The 16,350-nt window shown below is 48.9% G+C and overlaps 1 protein-coding gene across 19 annotated transcripts in view; it reads left to right on the forward strand.

Annotated features, from left to right (window-relative positions):
- The window catches only part of BCORL1 (BCL6 corepressor like 1), a 78,105-nt gene that overhangs the window by 56,789 nt on the left and 4,966 nt on the right, over positions 1 to 16,350 (forward strand). For all 19 annotated transcript variants that reach the window (XM_077989583.1, XM_077989590.1, XM_077989591.1 and 16 more), the window contains 4 exons: positions 1,176 to 1,342; positions 2,944 to 3,089; positions 14,245 to 14,322; positions 15,392 to 15,548. In XM_077989583.1, coding sequence (XP_077845709.1) covers positions 1,176 to 1,342; positions 2,944 to 3,089; positions 14,245 to 14,322; positions 15,392 to 15,548 — 548 coding nt within the window. The remainder of the gene's footprint in view (positions 1 to 1,175; positions 1,343 to 2,943; positions 3,090 to 14,244; positions 14,323 to 15,391; positions 15,549 to 16,350) is intronic.

The following is a 16,350-nucleotide window of genomic DNA, read 5'->3' on the forward strand; positions in this document are numbered from 1 at the left end:
GCAGTCATTAAAGTGTGGATGAATGGCAGTATTGGATTATCCTTTTTTTTTTTTTTTTTTTTTTTTTCTGAGATGGAGTCTTGCTCTGTCGCCTAGGCTGGTGTGCAATGGCGCGATCTTGGCTCACTGCAACCTCCACCTCCTGGGTTCAAGGGATTCTCCTGCCTCAGCCTCCTGAGTAGTTGGGATTACAGGCACCTGCCATCACACCAGGCTAATTTTTGTATTTTTAGTAGAGAGGGGGTTTCGCCATGTTAGCTAGGCTGGTCTCAAACTCCTGACCTCAGGTGATCTGCCCGCCTCGGCCTCCCAAAGTGCTGGGATTACAGGCATGAGCCACTGCACCTGGCCTGTTGGATTACCCTGATTTGAGGGGAGGGCTAGAACTGACTGTCCTGGCTTGAACACTGGTCCTGCCGAGACCCGCATCCAGGGATAGTCCTTAAAACAATTGTCTTCCTTATTCTTGAATTGCCACCAGAAACTGTGCTGTCCACCACATCTCATTTCCCTGGTCTGGGGCTGGCTTGCCAGGCTCAGGGAGTCAAGATCTGAGTGCTTGAGCTCTGGGTGGGCAGGTCAGCCTCTCTGAGGACCTCACCTCAAATACCACCACCCAGATGAGTGTCCTTGGCCATAAAAAAATGTCTTTCCAGGCCAGGCACGGTGGCTCACGCCTGTAATCCTAGCACTTTGGGAGGCCAAGGTGGGCGGATCACCTGAGGTCAGGAGCTCAAGACCAGCCTGGCCAACATAGTAAAACCCCGTCTCTATTAAAAATACAAAAATTAGCCAGGCATGGTGGTGTGCGCCTGTAGTCCCAGCTACTTGGGAGGCTGAGGCAGGAGAATCACTCGAACCCAGGAGGCAGAGTCTGCAGTGAGCAGAGATCGCACCACTGCACTCCAACCTGGGCAACAGAGTGAGACTCTGTCTCGGGGAAAAAAAAAAAAAAAAAAAAAGTCTCTCTGCTGCCAAGGAAACAGCCCAGAGCTGGGGCGCTGGCAGTAGTGGCTCAGGACTGATGTTGTTAATGAAAGATTTTGAGGTGTGTCCCTGCTATAAAGAGCAGGCTCTGAGACTCCTCAGATATTTGGGGAGCTTTGAGTCTCAGGGTTCTATAAGTTCAAGAATTAGCCCTCTCTTTGCTCATGGAGTTGTCCCTGTCCCCACAGGATGTTGTTCTCTACTGCCTCCAGAAAGACAGTGAGGACGTGAATCACCGTGACAATGCTGGCTACACAGCCCTGCATGAGGCTTGTTCCCGGGGTTGGACCGACATCTTGAACATCCTGCTGGAGCACGGGGCCAACGTGAACTGCAGCGCGCAGGACGGCACGAGGCAAGAGGGCTACATCTCCCCCGAGTCCTGCCCTCACTCCCAGCTCAGCCTCTCTCTCAAAAGACCTTGCCTGCTGCTGGCAGGGCATGGTGGCTCACGCCTGTAATCCCAGCACTTTGGGAGGCCAAGGCGGGCGGATCATGAGGTCTGCAGTTCAAGACCAGCCTGGCCAACATAGTGAAATCCCATCTTTACTAAAAATACAAAAATTAGTTGGGTGTGGTGGCACGCGCCTGTAGTCCCAGCTACTCAGGAGGCTGAGGCAGGAGAATTGCTTGAACCCAGGAGGCGGAGGTTACAGTGAGCTGAGACCACACCATTGCACTCCAGCCTAGGTGACAGAGTGAGACTCCGTCTCAAAAAAAATAAAAAATAAAAAGTAAAAAAATAAAGACCTTGCCTCAACCTGAACCTTCGTAGCACACCAGACTGTGAGTTGCAGAGAGGCCTTGACAGGAGGAGTTTTGGAAAGACTTCTATAGGCTCGAGAGGGAACCAGTTTAGGGCAGGAGCCAATGAGTTAGTTCCCAGATGGTCAGACCACATCAGTTACTAAGGGGAGGCTGCGGTTGTCTAGGGATCATCGCATCATGTGCAGCTGTCACCAGGAAGACCACTCGGCCTTCCCTCAACTCATCCTGGTGGGGGACCTGTCTCAGACAGAGTAGGAACTGGGAGGTTGACCTGAGGGTAATATCCAGATTTGATTTTTAAAATTTGATCTCTAGACACTGTAAGAAAAATATACCTGCTGTGTCTTGGAGAAATTGTACCCATTCTCCTCTGTTCTACCAGAGAGCCTACTTCCTGGGCAACTTAGAGACAGGAGCTGCAGATGCAGGAGGGGGCTCCACTTGGGTTCTGCCTGGCGTGTGGAACCATTCTGCTCATCTCTGCTCTCAGGGAGTCACCCAGGGCCTGCAGTTCGTATCCCTCTACAGCTGCCCCCCACCCCCCTTTTTTTTTTTGAGATAGAGTCTCGCTCTGTTGCCCCGGCTGGTATGCAGTGGCACAATCTTGGCTCACTGCAACCTCTGCCTCCCGGGTTCAAGGGATTCTCCTGCCTCAGCCTTCCAAGTAGCTGGGACTATGGGTGCCCGCTGTGACGCCTGGCTAATTTTTGTATTTTTAATAGAAATGGGGTTTCACCATTTTGGCCAGGCTGGTCTCAAACTCTTGACCTCAAGTGATCCACCCGCTTTGGCCTCCCGAAGTGCTGGGATGACAGGTGTGAGCCACCGCGCCCGGCTCCCTGCAGCTGCCTGAACTCTATTGTAGGTCAAGGACCCATTCTCTAGTGAACTCCACAACTACCAATAGAGCTCCACTGTGCCATGGGAACTGTCCCAAGATGTCGGGGGAACGTCAGAGAGAGAGTAATGGAAGGGAGGAAAAGGGGGTGCAGACAGAGGAGGAGTTGGGGAGATGGTAGTGGAGAGTGGCAAGGCTACAGGTGGTTCCCCTGTCCTAAGTCTTAAACCATATTACACCAAGGTTACCTGGGGTCAGCTCAGTGTTTTCCCCTGGTGCGGTAGCCTTAAGTCTAGACACCCCAGTTCCCACTTGGGCCCTGTTATCCTCATCCTGTATCACCTCCATAGGCCAGTTCATGACGCGGTGGTCAACGACAACCTGGAGACCATCTGGCTCCTACTGTCCTATGGGGCCGATCCCACACTGGCTACCTACTCGGGTCAGACAGCCATGAAGCTGGCCAGCAGCGACACCATGAAGCGCTTTCTCAGTGGTAAGTGTGGTCCAGACTTGACACTGTTGTCCTTGGGGCCAGCCTCTGATTCCTGAACTTGTGAGGACATCCTCTTCATCTCCTTCCACCTTGAACAGCTCCCATGAGGGCCATCTGCACTCTTCACCTGCTTTCCTTCAAAGATCTCAAGAATCTCAGTTTGCTTGAAAAAGTCCAAAGGCCACTTCCTCTTATCCCCTTACTGCAAATGTGTGCATCCTCTTCAGGGCCCTGGGAGCCCACAGGGAACTATTTCGTAGATAGGGATCTAGGGTGGGCCTCTGTGTGAGGGCAGCAGCCCCACTAGCAGACCTAGCTGGGGGACAGAATGTGTTGACCTGTGCTTTGAATGGGATGTCAGTTGCAACGAAGTGATACTTAGCATTTTGCTTATGTGTTTGCAATTTCTTGCTTGTAATCAAAGTAGAACCCCTGGGATGCTTCCCGAAGCTTCATTCTTTACAGCCCTTGCCTGTGGGAACTGTGGTGTTCCCTCTGCATCCCAGGGTCCCCCTTTCTTCCATTCCTTTCTTTTCCTCCCTCACCTGCCCCTTCTGGAAAGTGTCTGGTGTTGAGGCCCATGGCAAGGACCACAAGCCAACATGCATTTATTTTCTCATTAGTGGATAGCAGCTGTTTGTCTGCAGTTAGATAGCTCTACTGAGTTGGGCAGGGGGAGGAGGGAAGGAGGGGAGACTAGCTTGGGCATGCTCAGTAGGAATCTCCTCAGACTTGACCTCTGAATAAAGGAACCCCGCCTCTTATTGACATCACAGTTTGGCCCTTGCTCTAACAGTGACTTCTTCAGACTGCCTGAGCTGCAGAGCAGCTGGGAGTTTATCTCTGAACCTCCTTGGAGGCTGCAGTGTTTGTATTATGGTTAGAACCCCTCTCTGGCCAGGAGCCAACAGGACTAAGGATTGGCCCAAGGCTGCTCCCTCTTCTCACCCAGGCTTTGGCCCTAGTTAGTCCCGAACCACTACACCCCCAGATATATGGTTCCAGGCTCCCAACCAGGGGCTCATTTGTTTATCCGACAAAGGTTAAGTAGTTGATAATGGAGGAAGAAACAAAGAGGACCTAACTAAAGGCTCTTATGGAAGGCGAGGACTAGATAGGGGGTGAGGGGGACTAATGGGAGGCTGTTGTGGGAGATCTTGACTCCTGCTCAGCCAGCCTCCACCCACGTCTCAGTTGAGCTGACTAAACCTTGGAGCACAGGCCTCAGGCCTGTACAGCCTGACTAGCCTCTCCCAGGCCGGGGACAGGATGGCTGCCTTTTCTGTTTTCCCTCCCTCCAGCTCTGGGTTCCCAAGCCCCTGTCCTTGAGAGGCAGAGCAGCCTTGGAATGTTCATTCAGTCATTTGTCCTGGGCCAGTGGTGACTGTTGCTCCCCTTAGCTGAACCATCCCTAGGGGTGCAGGGCTCGGGGCAAGCCACCATTGGTGGCTCCCTCCCACATGCTGTGCACACATGCACTCTCTCTTAGACACATACACGTGCTATCTGCACTCCACTGGATTCCCAGGAAAATCTGAGACCAGCAAGCATCCAGACATCTTGATATGACAAAGGCACCACACACAGCTCTGTCTTTGAGAAACTGGTCTAGTCCCGAGGCCTCCTTAGGCTAGAAACTGCTGTCCTGAGGCTCTCAGGGCTCCTAGATCTAAATACCACTCTGACCACCTTAGTAAGCAGATGAACTCTTTGCTTCCCCAATCCCTTCTCCAAAACCCCAAAGGAGTTGGAATGTGGAGACCATTTTAAGTAGTTAAAAAATGAGAAATAGGCTGGGTGCAGTGGCTTATGCCTGTGGTCCCAGCACTTTGGGAGACTGAGGTGGGAGAATTGCTTGAGGCCAGGAGTTTGAGACCAGCCTGGGCAACATACGGAGACCTTGTCTCTGCAAAAAAAAAAAATTAAAAAGTTAGCCAGGTATGGTGACTGCACTCCAGCCTGGGCAACAGAGTGAGACAGTGTCTCAAAAAAAAAAAAAAAAAAAAAGAGAGAGAGAGAGAGAAATAAACATGTTTCTCTTATCTTTCTGTCTCCTCATCCCAACTACTAGCTATCTTTTGGTTTTGTTTTGTTTTTGGAGATGGAGTCTTGCTCTGTCTCCCAGGCTGGAATGCAGTGGCGTGATCTTGGCTCACTGCAACCTCCACCTCCTGGGTTAAGCGATTCTCGTTCCTCAGCCTCCTGAGTAGCTGGGATTACAGGCATTTGCCACCATGACTGGCTAATTTTTGAATTTTTAGTAGAGACAGGGTTTTGCCGTGTTGGCCAGGCTGGTCTTGAACTTCTGCTAGCCAGCTTTTTGACACCTCCTGAAACTAACTTGAATGCCAGTCTATGTTGCAGAATTCAAAGAAGACTTTTTTTTTTTTTTTTTTTTGAGATGGAGTCTCCCTGTGTCGCCCAGGCTGGAGTGCAGTGACGCAATCTCAGCTCACTGCAACCTCCGCCTCCTGGGTTCACGCCATTCTCCTACCTCAGCCTCCCAAGTACCTGGGACTACAGGCGCCCGCCACCACGCCCGGCTAATTTTTTTGTATTTTTAATAGAAACGGGGTTTCACCGTGTTAGCCAGGATGGTCTCGATCTCCTGACCTCGTGATCTGCCCTCCTCGGCCTCCCAAAGTGCTGGGATTGTAGGTGTGAGCCACCGCGCCCAACCCCAGAGGAGACTTTCCTTAACTCTAGTATTTCAGATATGTGGGGTGTGTGTGTGTGTGTGTGTATGTATATGTGTCTATATATATTTGAGACAGAGTCTTGCTGTGTTGCCAAGGCTAGAGACTCCAGCACTTCCTAACTTGTCCTGGCTGAGCACCTTTATTTAGATTTGTTAAAAATTACTAGAGACAGGGTCTCGCTGTATCACCCAGGCTGGAGTGCAGTGGTACGATCATAGCTCAGTGCAGTTTCAAACTCCTGGGCTCAAGCAATCCTCCTGCCTCAGCCTCCCAAGTGGCTAGGACCACAGGTGTGTGCCACCGGTCCCAACTAATTTTGTATTTTATCTTTTTGTCGAGATACGGGGTGTTGCTATGTTGCCCAGGCTGGTCTGGAACTCCTGGGCTCAAGCCATCCTCCCTCCCGCCTTGGCCTCCCAAAGTGCTGGGATTACAAGTGTGAGCCACCACGCCCAGTCTTCATTTAGACCTTTTGCTCAATTTATGGGCATGGAACTGGCTTAATAATGGGAATCAGGAGCCAATGGGTTGCTATAAAGTACACCAGCTCTTTTCCATGCAAAGGCAGCCTGGGACCTTGGCCTACCACCCCAGGGAGGCAGGCACTGGTGGGAGTCAGCAGGCTCTCAAGAAGCAGGGGCACTTAGGCCCAAAGGCTGTTTGTAGGTTGTGTGAGAGGACAACACTCAGGGACTTTTTTAAAAATTGGGGTAAAATTTACCTAGCATAATCATTTTAAAGTGAACAATTCAGGCCGGGTGTGGTGGCTCACGCCTGTAATCCCAGCACTTTGGGAGGCCAAGGCGGGTGGATCACTTGAGGTCAGGAATTGGAGACCAGCCTGACCAACATGGTGAAACCCCGTCTCTACTAAAAATACAAAAGTTAGCTGGACCGTGGTGGTGCACGCCTGTAATCCCAGCTACTCGGGAGGCTGAGGCAGGAGAATTGCTTGAACGCAAGAGGTAGAGTTTGCAATGAGCCGAGATCACACCACTGCACTCCAGCCTGGGTGACAGAGCGAGACTCCGTTTCAAAAAATAATTAATTAAAAAAAAAATAAAGTGAAAAATTCAGTGGGATTTAGTACTTTTTTTTTTTTTTTCTGAGACAAATCTCACTGTTACCCAGGCTGGAGTGCAGTGGTATGATCTCAGATCACTGCAACCTCTGTCTCCCAGGGTCAAGTGATTCTCCTGCCTCAGCCTCCTGAGTAGCTACGACTATAGGTGTGCGCCACCATGCCTGGCTAATTTTATATTTTTAGTAGAGGTAGGTTTCACTGTATTGGCCAGGCTGGTCTCCAACTCCTGACCTCAAGTGATCCATCCGCCTTGACCTCCCAAGGTGCTGGGATTATAGGCGTGAGCTACAGCTCCCGGCCCATTTAGTACATTCCTAATGTTGTGCAGCCAACCTCGGGCTGTTTGGATGCCTTGGACTGAGTGTTTGGCTCTCATTTTTCATGCCTGTGTGCCTCCCTGCCAAATCTCCAGGAACCACTGGGTAGGCTGGTAGGGTGGCTGCAGGGAGCACCCGAGCATGGAGACTGGAGGCTGGGAAAACTTTTTCCTCCACTGTTCTACCTCCTCAGCCCCTACACCTAGATATATTTACATGGACTTCTGATGTATGTATGTATGTATTTATTTATTTCTGAGATGGAGTCTTGCTCTGTCACCAGGCTGGAGTGCAATGGCACAATCTTGGCTCACTGCAACCTCCGCCTCCTAGGTTCAACTGATTGTCCTGCCTCAGCCTCCCAACTAGCTGGGATTACAGGTGCCCACCATCATGCCCAACTAATTTGTTGTATTTTTAGTAGAGATGGGGTTTCACCATGTTGGCCAGGATGGTCTTGATCTCTTGACCCTCGTGATATACCCGCCTCAGCCTCCCAAAGTGCTGGGATTACAGGCGTGAGCCACCATGCCCGCCCTGATTTTAATTTTTTTACTTTGCTGTCTGGCCGAGGTATTTAAAATGCTTTTGGCTTTTTGTCCCCAAGCATTTGCTTGACTAGACCCTCTGTCGATTAATTGTCTTCATCCTCCCCTAGTGGAGTCCAACTGGGCAGAAAATGAAGAAGAATCCCTTTAGGGTGCACAGGGCTCTATTTTTGGTGGGAGGAAAAGGTGAGCATTAGCGTCAGGATTATGCCTCATATAGCACTTCCCTGGCTGTGTGCAAAGGCCCCTGTTCTGGAAAAGTTGTTGGGGGAATCAAATCCTTTCATTTTTTCTTTTTTCTTTTCTTTTCTTTTTTTTTGAGATGGAGTCTCGATCTTGTTGCCCAGGCTGGAGTGCAATGGCGTGATCTTGGCTCACTGCAACCTCCACCTCCTGGGTTCAAGCGATTCTCCTGCCTCAGTCTCCCAAGTAGCTGGGATTACAGACGCCCACCACCATGCACGGCTAACTTTGTCTTTTCAGTAGAGATGGGGTTTCACAGTGTTGGTCAGGCTGGTCTTGAACTCCTGACCTCAGGTGATCCGCCCGCCTTGGCCTCCCAAAGTGCTGGGATTACAGGCATGAGCCACTGCGCCCGGCAGTAAATCCTTTTCTAAGTACAAAGAAATGTCACTATGTTCCCGTATCCTGAAGTGAGTCCTTTTGTAAAGCAGAAGATAGATAATTCATCTGGGTTGTAAATGTAGATTTTCTTATATTGGATTGGCTTAAAGTGAGGCGCATTTCTCCTGAGATCATGAAGGATGGAGTGGCACTCCTTTATTCATTCGTTCATCCATCCATTTAGTGAGCACCTATTAGATTTCAGGTGCTGTCCTGAGTACAGGAGGCCAGACAGTGAACTCTTTCTATCTTATGCTTGGGCTTGGAGCGCCACACCATCCAAACTCCCTGAGAGGCCTCTGGAAGGCCTCCCCCTCTGGCCAAATTACAGGCAGGTATGTGACTGATTTACCTTTGTCCCTTTGAAGAAAAGAGCAATATCCAAGCTGGCTGAAGGAAAATAGACTTGTTTTTCCTCATCTGTCGGAAAGAATGTAGGGCTTACCCGGAGTTGATTCGATTTGGTTTGGGACATCAGAGGAAGTATCAGGACACTCTGCCTTCCACCTATGAAAGGGTTAGCAGTTTACCGCTTGAGGTCACTGAATCACAGGTTCTTGTTTTTCTCTGCCATATGACCCCATGTTGAAGACTACTTGTTTTTTGTTTTTCTAGCCTTTCATGTCCCTCAGCTGGTGAGTTAGTTAGAGGAGATGGGGAGGGGTATGATCAGACCCTGAGAAATAGACAAAGTGCTGGGGTAGCCTCTTGAATTGAGGTGAGAGGCTCTATTCTTACCATGAGGCCTTAGGATGATTTTTATTTTTTAAAATTTATTTGTTTACTTATTTATTTATAGACAGGGTCTCATTTTGTTACCCAGGCTGGAGTGCAGTGGCACAATCTGGGCTTACTGAAGCCTCGACCTCCCACGTTCAAGCAGTCCTCCTGCCTCAGCCTCCCGAATAGCTGGGATTACAGGCACACATTACCACACCAAAATAATGTTTGCATTTTTTGTAGAGGCAGGTTTCACCATGTTACCCAGGCTGGTTTTGAACTCCTGGGCTCAGGGGATCTGCCTGCCCTGGCCTCCCAAAGCGCTAGGATTACAAGTGTGAGCCATTGCACCCAGCTCCTGCGGGTGCTTTTTTAAAAAAGAATTTATCGAGATGAAATTCATGCAACATGAAATCAACAATTTAAAAGGAAATAATTAGTCTGGTCACACTGGCTCACACCTATAATCCCAGCACTTTGGGAGGCCGAGGCAGGTAGATCACTTGAGCCCAGGAGTTCGAGACCATCATGGGCAACAAAGTGATTCCTCATCTTTACAACAACAACAACAAAAATTAGCTGGGCATATTGGCACATACCTGTGGTCCCCACTACTTGGAAGGCTGAGGCAAGAGGATCGCTTGAGCCCACGAGGTCGAGGTTCAGTGAGTCGTATTCATGCCACTGCACTCCGGCCTAGGTGACAGAGCAAGACCCTGTCTCAAAAAAATAAAGCAAACAATTCAGTGACATTTAGTATATTCACTACCTTGTGCAACCACCTCTATCTAGTTCCAAAACATTTTCTTTTTTTTCTTTCTTTTTGAGACAGAGTCTCACTCTGTCACCCAGGCTGGAGTGGTGCAGTGGCACGATCTTGGCTCACTGACACCTCCGCCTCCTAGATTTAAGCAATTCTCGTGCCTCAGCCTCCTGAGTAGCTGGGATTATAGACATGTACCACCACGCCCAGCTAATTTTTTTTTTTTTTTGAGATGGAGCCTGGCTCTGTTGCCCAGGCTGGAGTGCAGTGGCGCGATCTTGGCTCACTGCAGCTTCCACCTCCCGGGTTCACGCCATGCCATTCTTCTGCCTCAGCCTCCCGAGTAGCTGGGACTACAGGTGCCCACCACCACGCCCGGCTAATTTTTTGTATTTTTAGTAGAGATGGGGTTTCACCGTGTTAGCCAGGATGGTCTCAATCTCCTGACCTCGTGATCTGCATGCTTCAGCCTCCCAAAGTGCTGGGATTACAGGCGTGAGTCACCACACCCAGCCTCCCAAACATTTTCATCACCCCAAAATAAAACCCGACACCCATTAAGCAGCTGCTCCCCATTCCCCCTTCCTCCCTGCCCCCCGCCCAACCACTAATCTTTCTGTCTCTATGGATTTCCCTACTCTAGACATTTTATATCAATGGAATCATACAGTATGGGGCCTTTGTGTCTGGCTTCTTTCAGGTAGAATACTGTTTTCAAGGTCTAGCCGTGTGTTAGAAGGTTTCAATTCTTCATTCCTTTTTATGGCTGACTAATATTCTCTTATGTGGATATATACACCATTGATGGACATTTGGGCTGTGTTCCCCTTTTGGCTGCTTTGAATGGTGCTGCTGTGAGCATGCATGTACAAATACTTGTTTGAATATCCATTTTCAGTTCTTTTGGGCATATACCTAGGAGTGGAATTACTGGACTTAGGGTACTTTTTCAAGGAAGGGATAAGAGAAAAGGGCTGGAAGCGTGGCTGGGGTGGGGGGAATCAAGGGAAAGGAAGGTCCCTCTTCATCTGGACTGTTTGTGAACGTCCGTGAGGAAATGGGAATGGAAGCCGCACCACTGACCAAATGTTGGAGCTCCTCCTGTGTGCCACTCATGAGCCTGTTTGAGGTTTAGCATCTTTGCTCATGCCAGTTAACTTTTGGCTGTCTCAAAAAGGCAAATTCACCTGCAAATGACAAAGATTGGTAGTCAGTGAAGAGAATTAGAGGAATGTGCCGGAGGCTTTGAAGGAAGTTCCCAGAGAGGAGCCCCAGGAATGTGGTGAGCTAGGGCTGCTCTGATGGAATCCTTGTGTGACCTCTTGTGGGGGGAGGGGGACATCAGTCATTTGAATGCATATGTTTTGGCATGTTGGTTAAGCAAGCACTTTCTAGTCTCGCCTTGTAGGAATTCCTCCCTCCTTTCCTCTCCGTATATTAATTAAGCTCTTACTATGTGCCAGGCACTGGGCTTAGGTATGGCAGAGACAATGGTAGACAGGACAGGCATGGCCGCTGTCTTTTTAGAACTTATGCTCTCACTCCATAATCTCCCATGACACCTTACACAGGGCTAGCACAGAAGAGACACCCACTTAACTGACACATGTTTCTGGAAGAAACTACTTCCAACCCTCAAGTGACATGGGGCACAGAGGAGCACCTGAGCCGACAGAGGGACTGCAGTTGTTTTACAGGGAGTGCACAGAAGATCTAATGTGCATGACTAGAGGTGTCCCACTCTGGTTGCTCAGCCATGACTCTGAAAGCTTCTCTCTGGCTGTCTTTTCCTACTGGGGGAAATCCTGCATCACCTAGAAGGTTGCTAAAGAAATGAATCATTTCAGTAGCTCACAATGCTAATAGGTGTTCTTGTTGATAGGATGATCCCAAAGGGATATTGGGTCATGGTGGTGCTTCCCATTGGGAGAAACTCGCTCTGCTTCTTTAAGTTGGCTGCCAACTTCCTCCTGGGATTTGCTTTTCAGGGGGCACTCTCACCTCACCTGTGCCCTTTGGACTGTCTCCTGTCTGGTTGCCCAGGTATCACCTGAGGGCTGGTGGCAATCATATACAACTTAGTCAGCTTGCCAGTTGTACAGGGTGTGGCATATTGGCTGAGCCATGTACCCAGAGATGATACAGTTGGATTTGTCACAAAAGCCAATGGACCTGCTTTTTGTCCAGGTAGGACTAAGAGGTGAAACAATTCCACTAGATAGTGCCTAGCTAGGAAATGAGGAGGCTAAGGGGTGGCCTTAGCCTCCTCATTTGTCTTGCCTTGTCTGTAGAGCAAGTAAACAAAAGATTGTTAAAACTTTTATTGTGGTCAAATACATAGAACCCAAAGTTTACTATTTTAACCATTTTAAAGTGTGCAATTAAGTGATAGTAAGTACATTCACAATGTTGTGCAACTACCACCAGTATCTAGTTTTGAAACTTTGCCATAATTTTAAAGGAAAATCCCGTCCCCATTAAGCGTCCCCTCCCTCTCCCCCCCGCCTCCCAGGCCCTGGCAACCACCAATCTGCTTTCTTCTGTCTCTATGGGTTTGCCTCTTCTGGACATTTCATCTCAATGGAATCATACAATATGGGACCTTTGGTGTCTGGCTTCTGTCACATAGCATCCATGTGGGTAGCATGTGTCAGAATCTCCTCTTAAAGGCTGAATAATATTCTACTGTATGGATATACCACATTTTTGTGTGTTTATCCATTCATCCATTGATGGATGTTTGGGTTGTGTCCACCTTTTGGCTGCCATGAATAGAATTGCTATGAATGTGCGCACAGACAGGTACTTGTCTGATAACCTGTTTTTAGTTCTTTTGGGAGTGGAATTGCTAGGTCATATGGTAAGGCTGTGTTTTACCTTTTGAGGAATGACCAAACTTTTCCACAGCAGCTGAACCACTGTATATTTCCATCACAAATTTCATCAGTTGATGGGCATTTGGATTGTTTCCACCTTTTGGTTTTTGTGAGTGGAGTTGCTGTGAACATTCCTGTATAAGGGTTTGTGTTTGCTTGTTTGTTTTGAGACAGAGTCTTGCTCTGTCGCCCAGGCTGGAGTACAATGGCACGATCTTGGCTCACTGCACCCTCCTCCTCCCAGGTTCAAGAGATTCTTGTGCCTCAGCCTCCTGAGTAGCTTGGACTACAGGTGTGTGCCACCACGCCTGGCTAATTTTTATATTTTTAGCAGAGACTGGGTTTCGCCATGTTGGCCATGGCTGGTCTCAACCTCCTGACCTCAGATGATCCACCCACCTCAGCCTCCCAGGGTGTTGGGATTACAGGCATGTGCCACTGTGCCCTGCCTCATGTGTAAGTTTTTGTTTGAACACCTGATTTCAGTTCTTCAGGATATATACCTAGGAGTGGAAGCAAAAGGATTTTATGAGGATAAACCTGGCCATTTCCCCATGTTCTTCAAAGATGAACCAGAAGGACTTATGCTTATTTATATTACTATAAATTGGAGAGATTGTGATTCGATAAATGAACATTGTGACCAGCAGGGAATTAAAATCCTGGGATAGGTCTAAGATTCTGCTTGCAGGGTTAAAGCTCTACACCATGTAAAGTGGAGGTCCCAAACCTGAATGCCTTCAGGCTTAAAAGGGAGAAGCAGGCTGGGTGGGGAGTGGCGAATTGGAGCCAGCATGTGTTGCTATTCCCTCCAGCCGGCTGTTGACATGCAGGAATTTGGACACAATGTTGACAGATCAGATTTTTTTTTTTCCACAGAAATATTGGGAAATCTGGATTTTTAAGTGAAAATTTAAATTTAAAATTTAAAAATGTTGGAAGTGGGGCCAGGCGGGGTGGCTTATGCCTGTAATCCCAGCACTTTGGGAGGCCGAGGTGGGAGGATCGCTTGAGCTCAGGGGTTTGTGATCAACCTGGGCAACATGGGGAAACCCCATCCTCTACAAAAAATGTAAAAAAAGTATTAGCCAGGTGTGGTGGTGCACACCTGCAGTCTCAGTTACTCGGGAGGCTGAGGTGGGAGGATCACTTGAGCCTAGGAGTTCAAGGTGCCATGAGCTATGATCATGCCACTGCACTCCAGTCTGGGTGCCAGAGCAAGACCCTGACTCCTAAAAAAAAAAAAATTAAAATGTTGGAAGCACATGGGGATTTTTTTTTTCTTTTCTTTTAAAGTACTGGGTCAAACACCAGGCAGTCAGTGGGTTAGATTGGTCTCCTGTCCCCTTGTTTGCAGTCTCTGACTGAGAACAGGAAGTGTGTGTCTCTCTCATCACTCCTGGCCTCTCTTGTGGTCCTTCCTTCCCTTTTCCCATTCCGTTAGCCCCATATGCATGGACTTCACTTGGGCATTCCTTCCCCAGCCTAACCTCCTTGTCTCACTGCCTGCTCTTCTTTCATCAGATCACCTCTCGGATCTTCAGGGCCGGGCAGAGGGTGATCCCGGTGTATCCTGGGATTTTTACAGCAGTTCTGTGTTGGGTAAGTTTTAAGTGGGATTCTTCCCACCCTCTTCTCAAGGACAGGAGTAGCCCTGTGGTGGTATCCCTTCTTCACCTTTTAGTGGCTTACAGACCCTTTCAGACTGAACCCAAACCCGAACCCATCCTCCCCTGCAGACTCAGAAGAAGTCATTTGCCGAAACCAGGAAATGCAGCACTGATTTGGACACAGCCATCCCTCACTAGCCCTCTACCACTCCCCACCCTGGGCATTTAAAAAATTATCTTTCTTCTGAGGTCCCTTTCTTCTCCCTGGCTTTGTCTTAACCCTGCCAGAAGCCCCTATGAGCATTGTCACCTATTCCAGTATTGCTGACACTCAAGAGGGACCCCACCCGTCACCTGACAGCTACCATTCCCTCCCTACCCTGCCCCCATGATGCACACGCAGTTTTCGAAATAGCTACTGTCTTCCGAAGCCCTTAGCCTTCTGGCCGCAGTTTTCCTCTCTTGGAAGACTAGCACGTCTTTATCCATGGTGGTCATCTAGCATTCGTCCTTTGGGCTAGGGGCTGAAGATGAAAGGAAACACCCACTCCTACCCTTGGGGGAAGCTGGAGGGGAGAAAGTCAGGATGGAATGCAACCAGCCACACCCAGAATGTGGGCTGGGGAAAGGAACCCGCCGAGCCCCCTCTGGGCTTTGTGGGAGCCCTGCAGGCAGTGAGATGGCTTGGGAAAGCTGCAGCTAGAGAAGGACAGGTGTTTTTACCTTGCCCTTGTCTGCTGATAGTATCTTCAGGCTTCCATCTCCCAACAGCTGGGCAGCTCATCCTTGATGTCACCTTGCTTTTGCCGGTTGGAGGGGGGAGGAATATAATAAATCTCTGGCCACACAATGATTTCTTTCAGGACTAGAACTTTCATGTGCCCTCTGAAGGATGTGAGCCATGGGACCGGCAAACCTCGTCCCTGACTAGGGGCCTGTGGCCTTGTCATTTACCTCCCAACTACCACCCCCCCCATGCCCCTTTATCTGCTTGGCTCATTTCTTTTCTTCGGTTTTGTACATGTATCTGAGTCCTAATCCCCTATATGCTCCTCTTACAGAGGAAAAAGACGGGTTTGCCTGTGACCTCCTACATAATCCTCCTGGGAGCTCTGATCAAGAAGGAGACGATCCAATGGAGGAGGATGATTTCATGTTCGAACTCTCAGACAAGCCTCTTCTCCCTTGCTACAACCTCCAAGTGTCAGTGTCCCGTGGGTAAGTGTCTGAGAGATCCAATGGCGACTAAGTGCCAGGATCCTGGCAACAGTGGACCACCTCACTGGGAAAGTGGAGTTCTCCAGGAGGAAGTGAAGACCTGGCCAACAAGTGCCATTACACATGACAAAGGCTAACCTGCCCTTTTAGCCCAGAGTAGTCATGTTCAAACTAGAGGCTACAGGCTCCATGGACATTGACTATCTGCATTTCCTGAACCTTAAATCTAGATTCTCTCTCAGAAGGCTTTTTTGCACTGTTACTGGGTATAAAAGATAATCTGAGAGATACTTGGGCCGATGAACTGCTAGAATCTTTGGAACATTTTTGTAGTTTCTGAGGGTAAACAGATAGAATATTTGAAATTGAGATTGTTGGAAAAGCCAGGACATATGGTTGCCATAGCCGTGGGGCCACTGGGGTCCTTCAGTAATCTACAGCCTAGTTTCTCAGTGCCATAATGTTAGTAGCGCGGTGGTGCCAACATTGTCAGCCTAGATGACTGTGCATATTATGTTGGGGATCACCCATTCATTTAAGGAGACTAGAATATAGAATATGCCTGACACGTAACATTAGATTGAACCCAATTTAATATTTATTTGATGGTTCTGGAGGGAGTTCGACAGCCGGCAGGGCCATGGTTCTTGTTGGGTTTCCCCACATGTCAGTGTGTGGAAGTGCTGGTTGAGAGAAGAAGAATGCAGGCTCAACTGCCCTTTTGTTCTTAGCCTCCATGATTTTTTTCTCTCTGATTGGTGTCTTCATGTATTTCAAATACTTTTCCAAACAATTGTAAGGA

This window comes from Macaca mulatta, chromosome X (genome assembly GCF_049350105.2).
Source record: "Macaca mulatta isolate MMU2019108-1 chromosome X, T2T-MMU8v2.0, whole genome shotgun sequence".
Lineage (NCBI taxonomy): Eukaryota > Metazoa > Chordata > Mammalia > Primates > Cercopithecidae > Macaca > Macaca mulatta.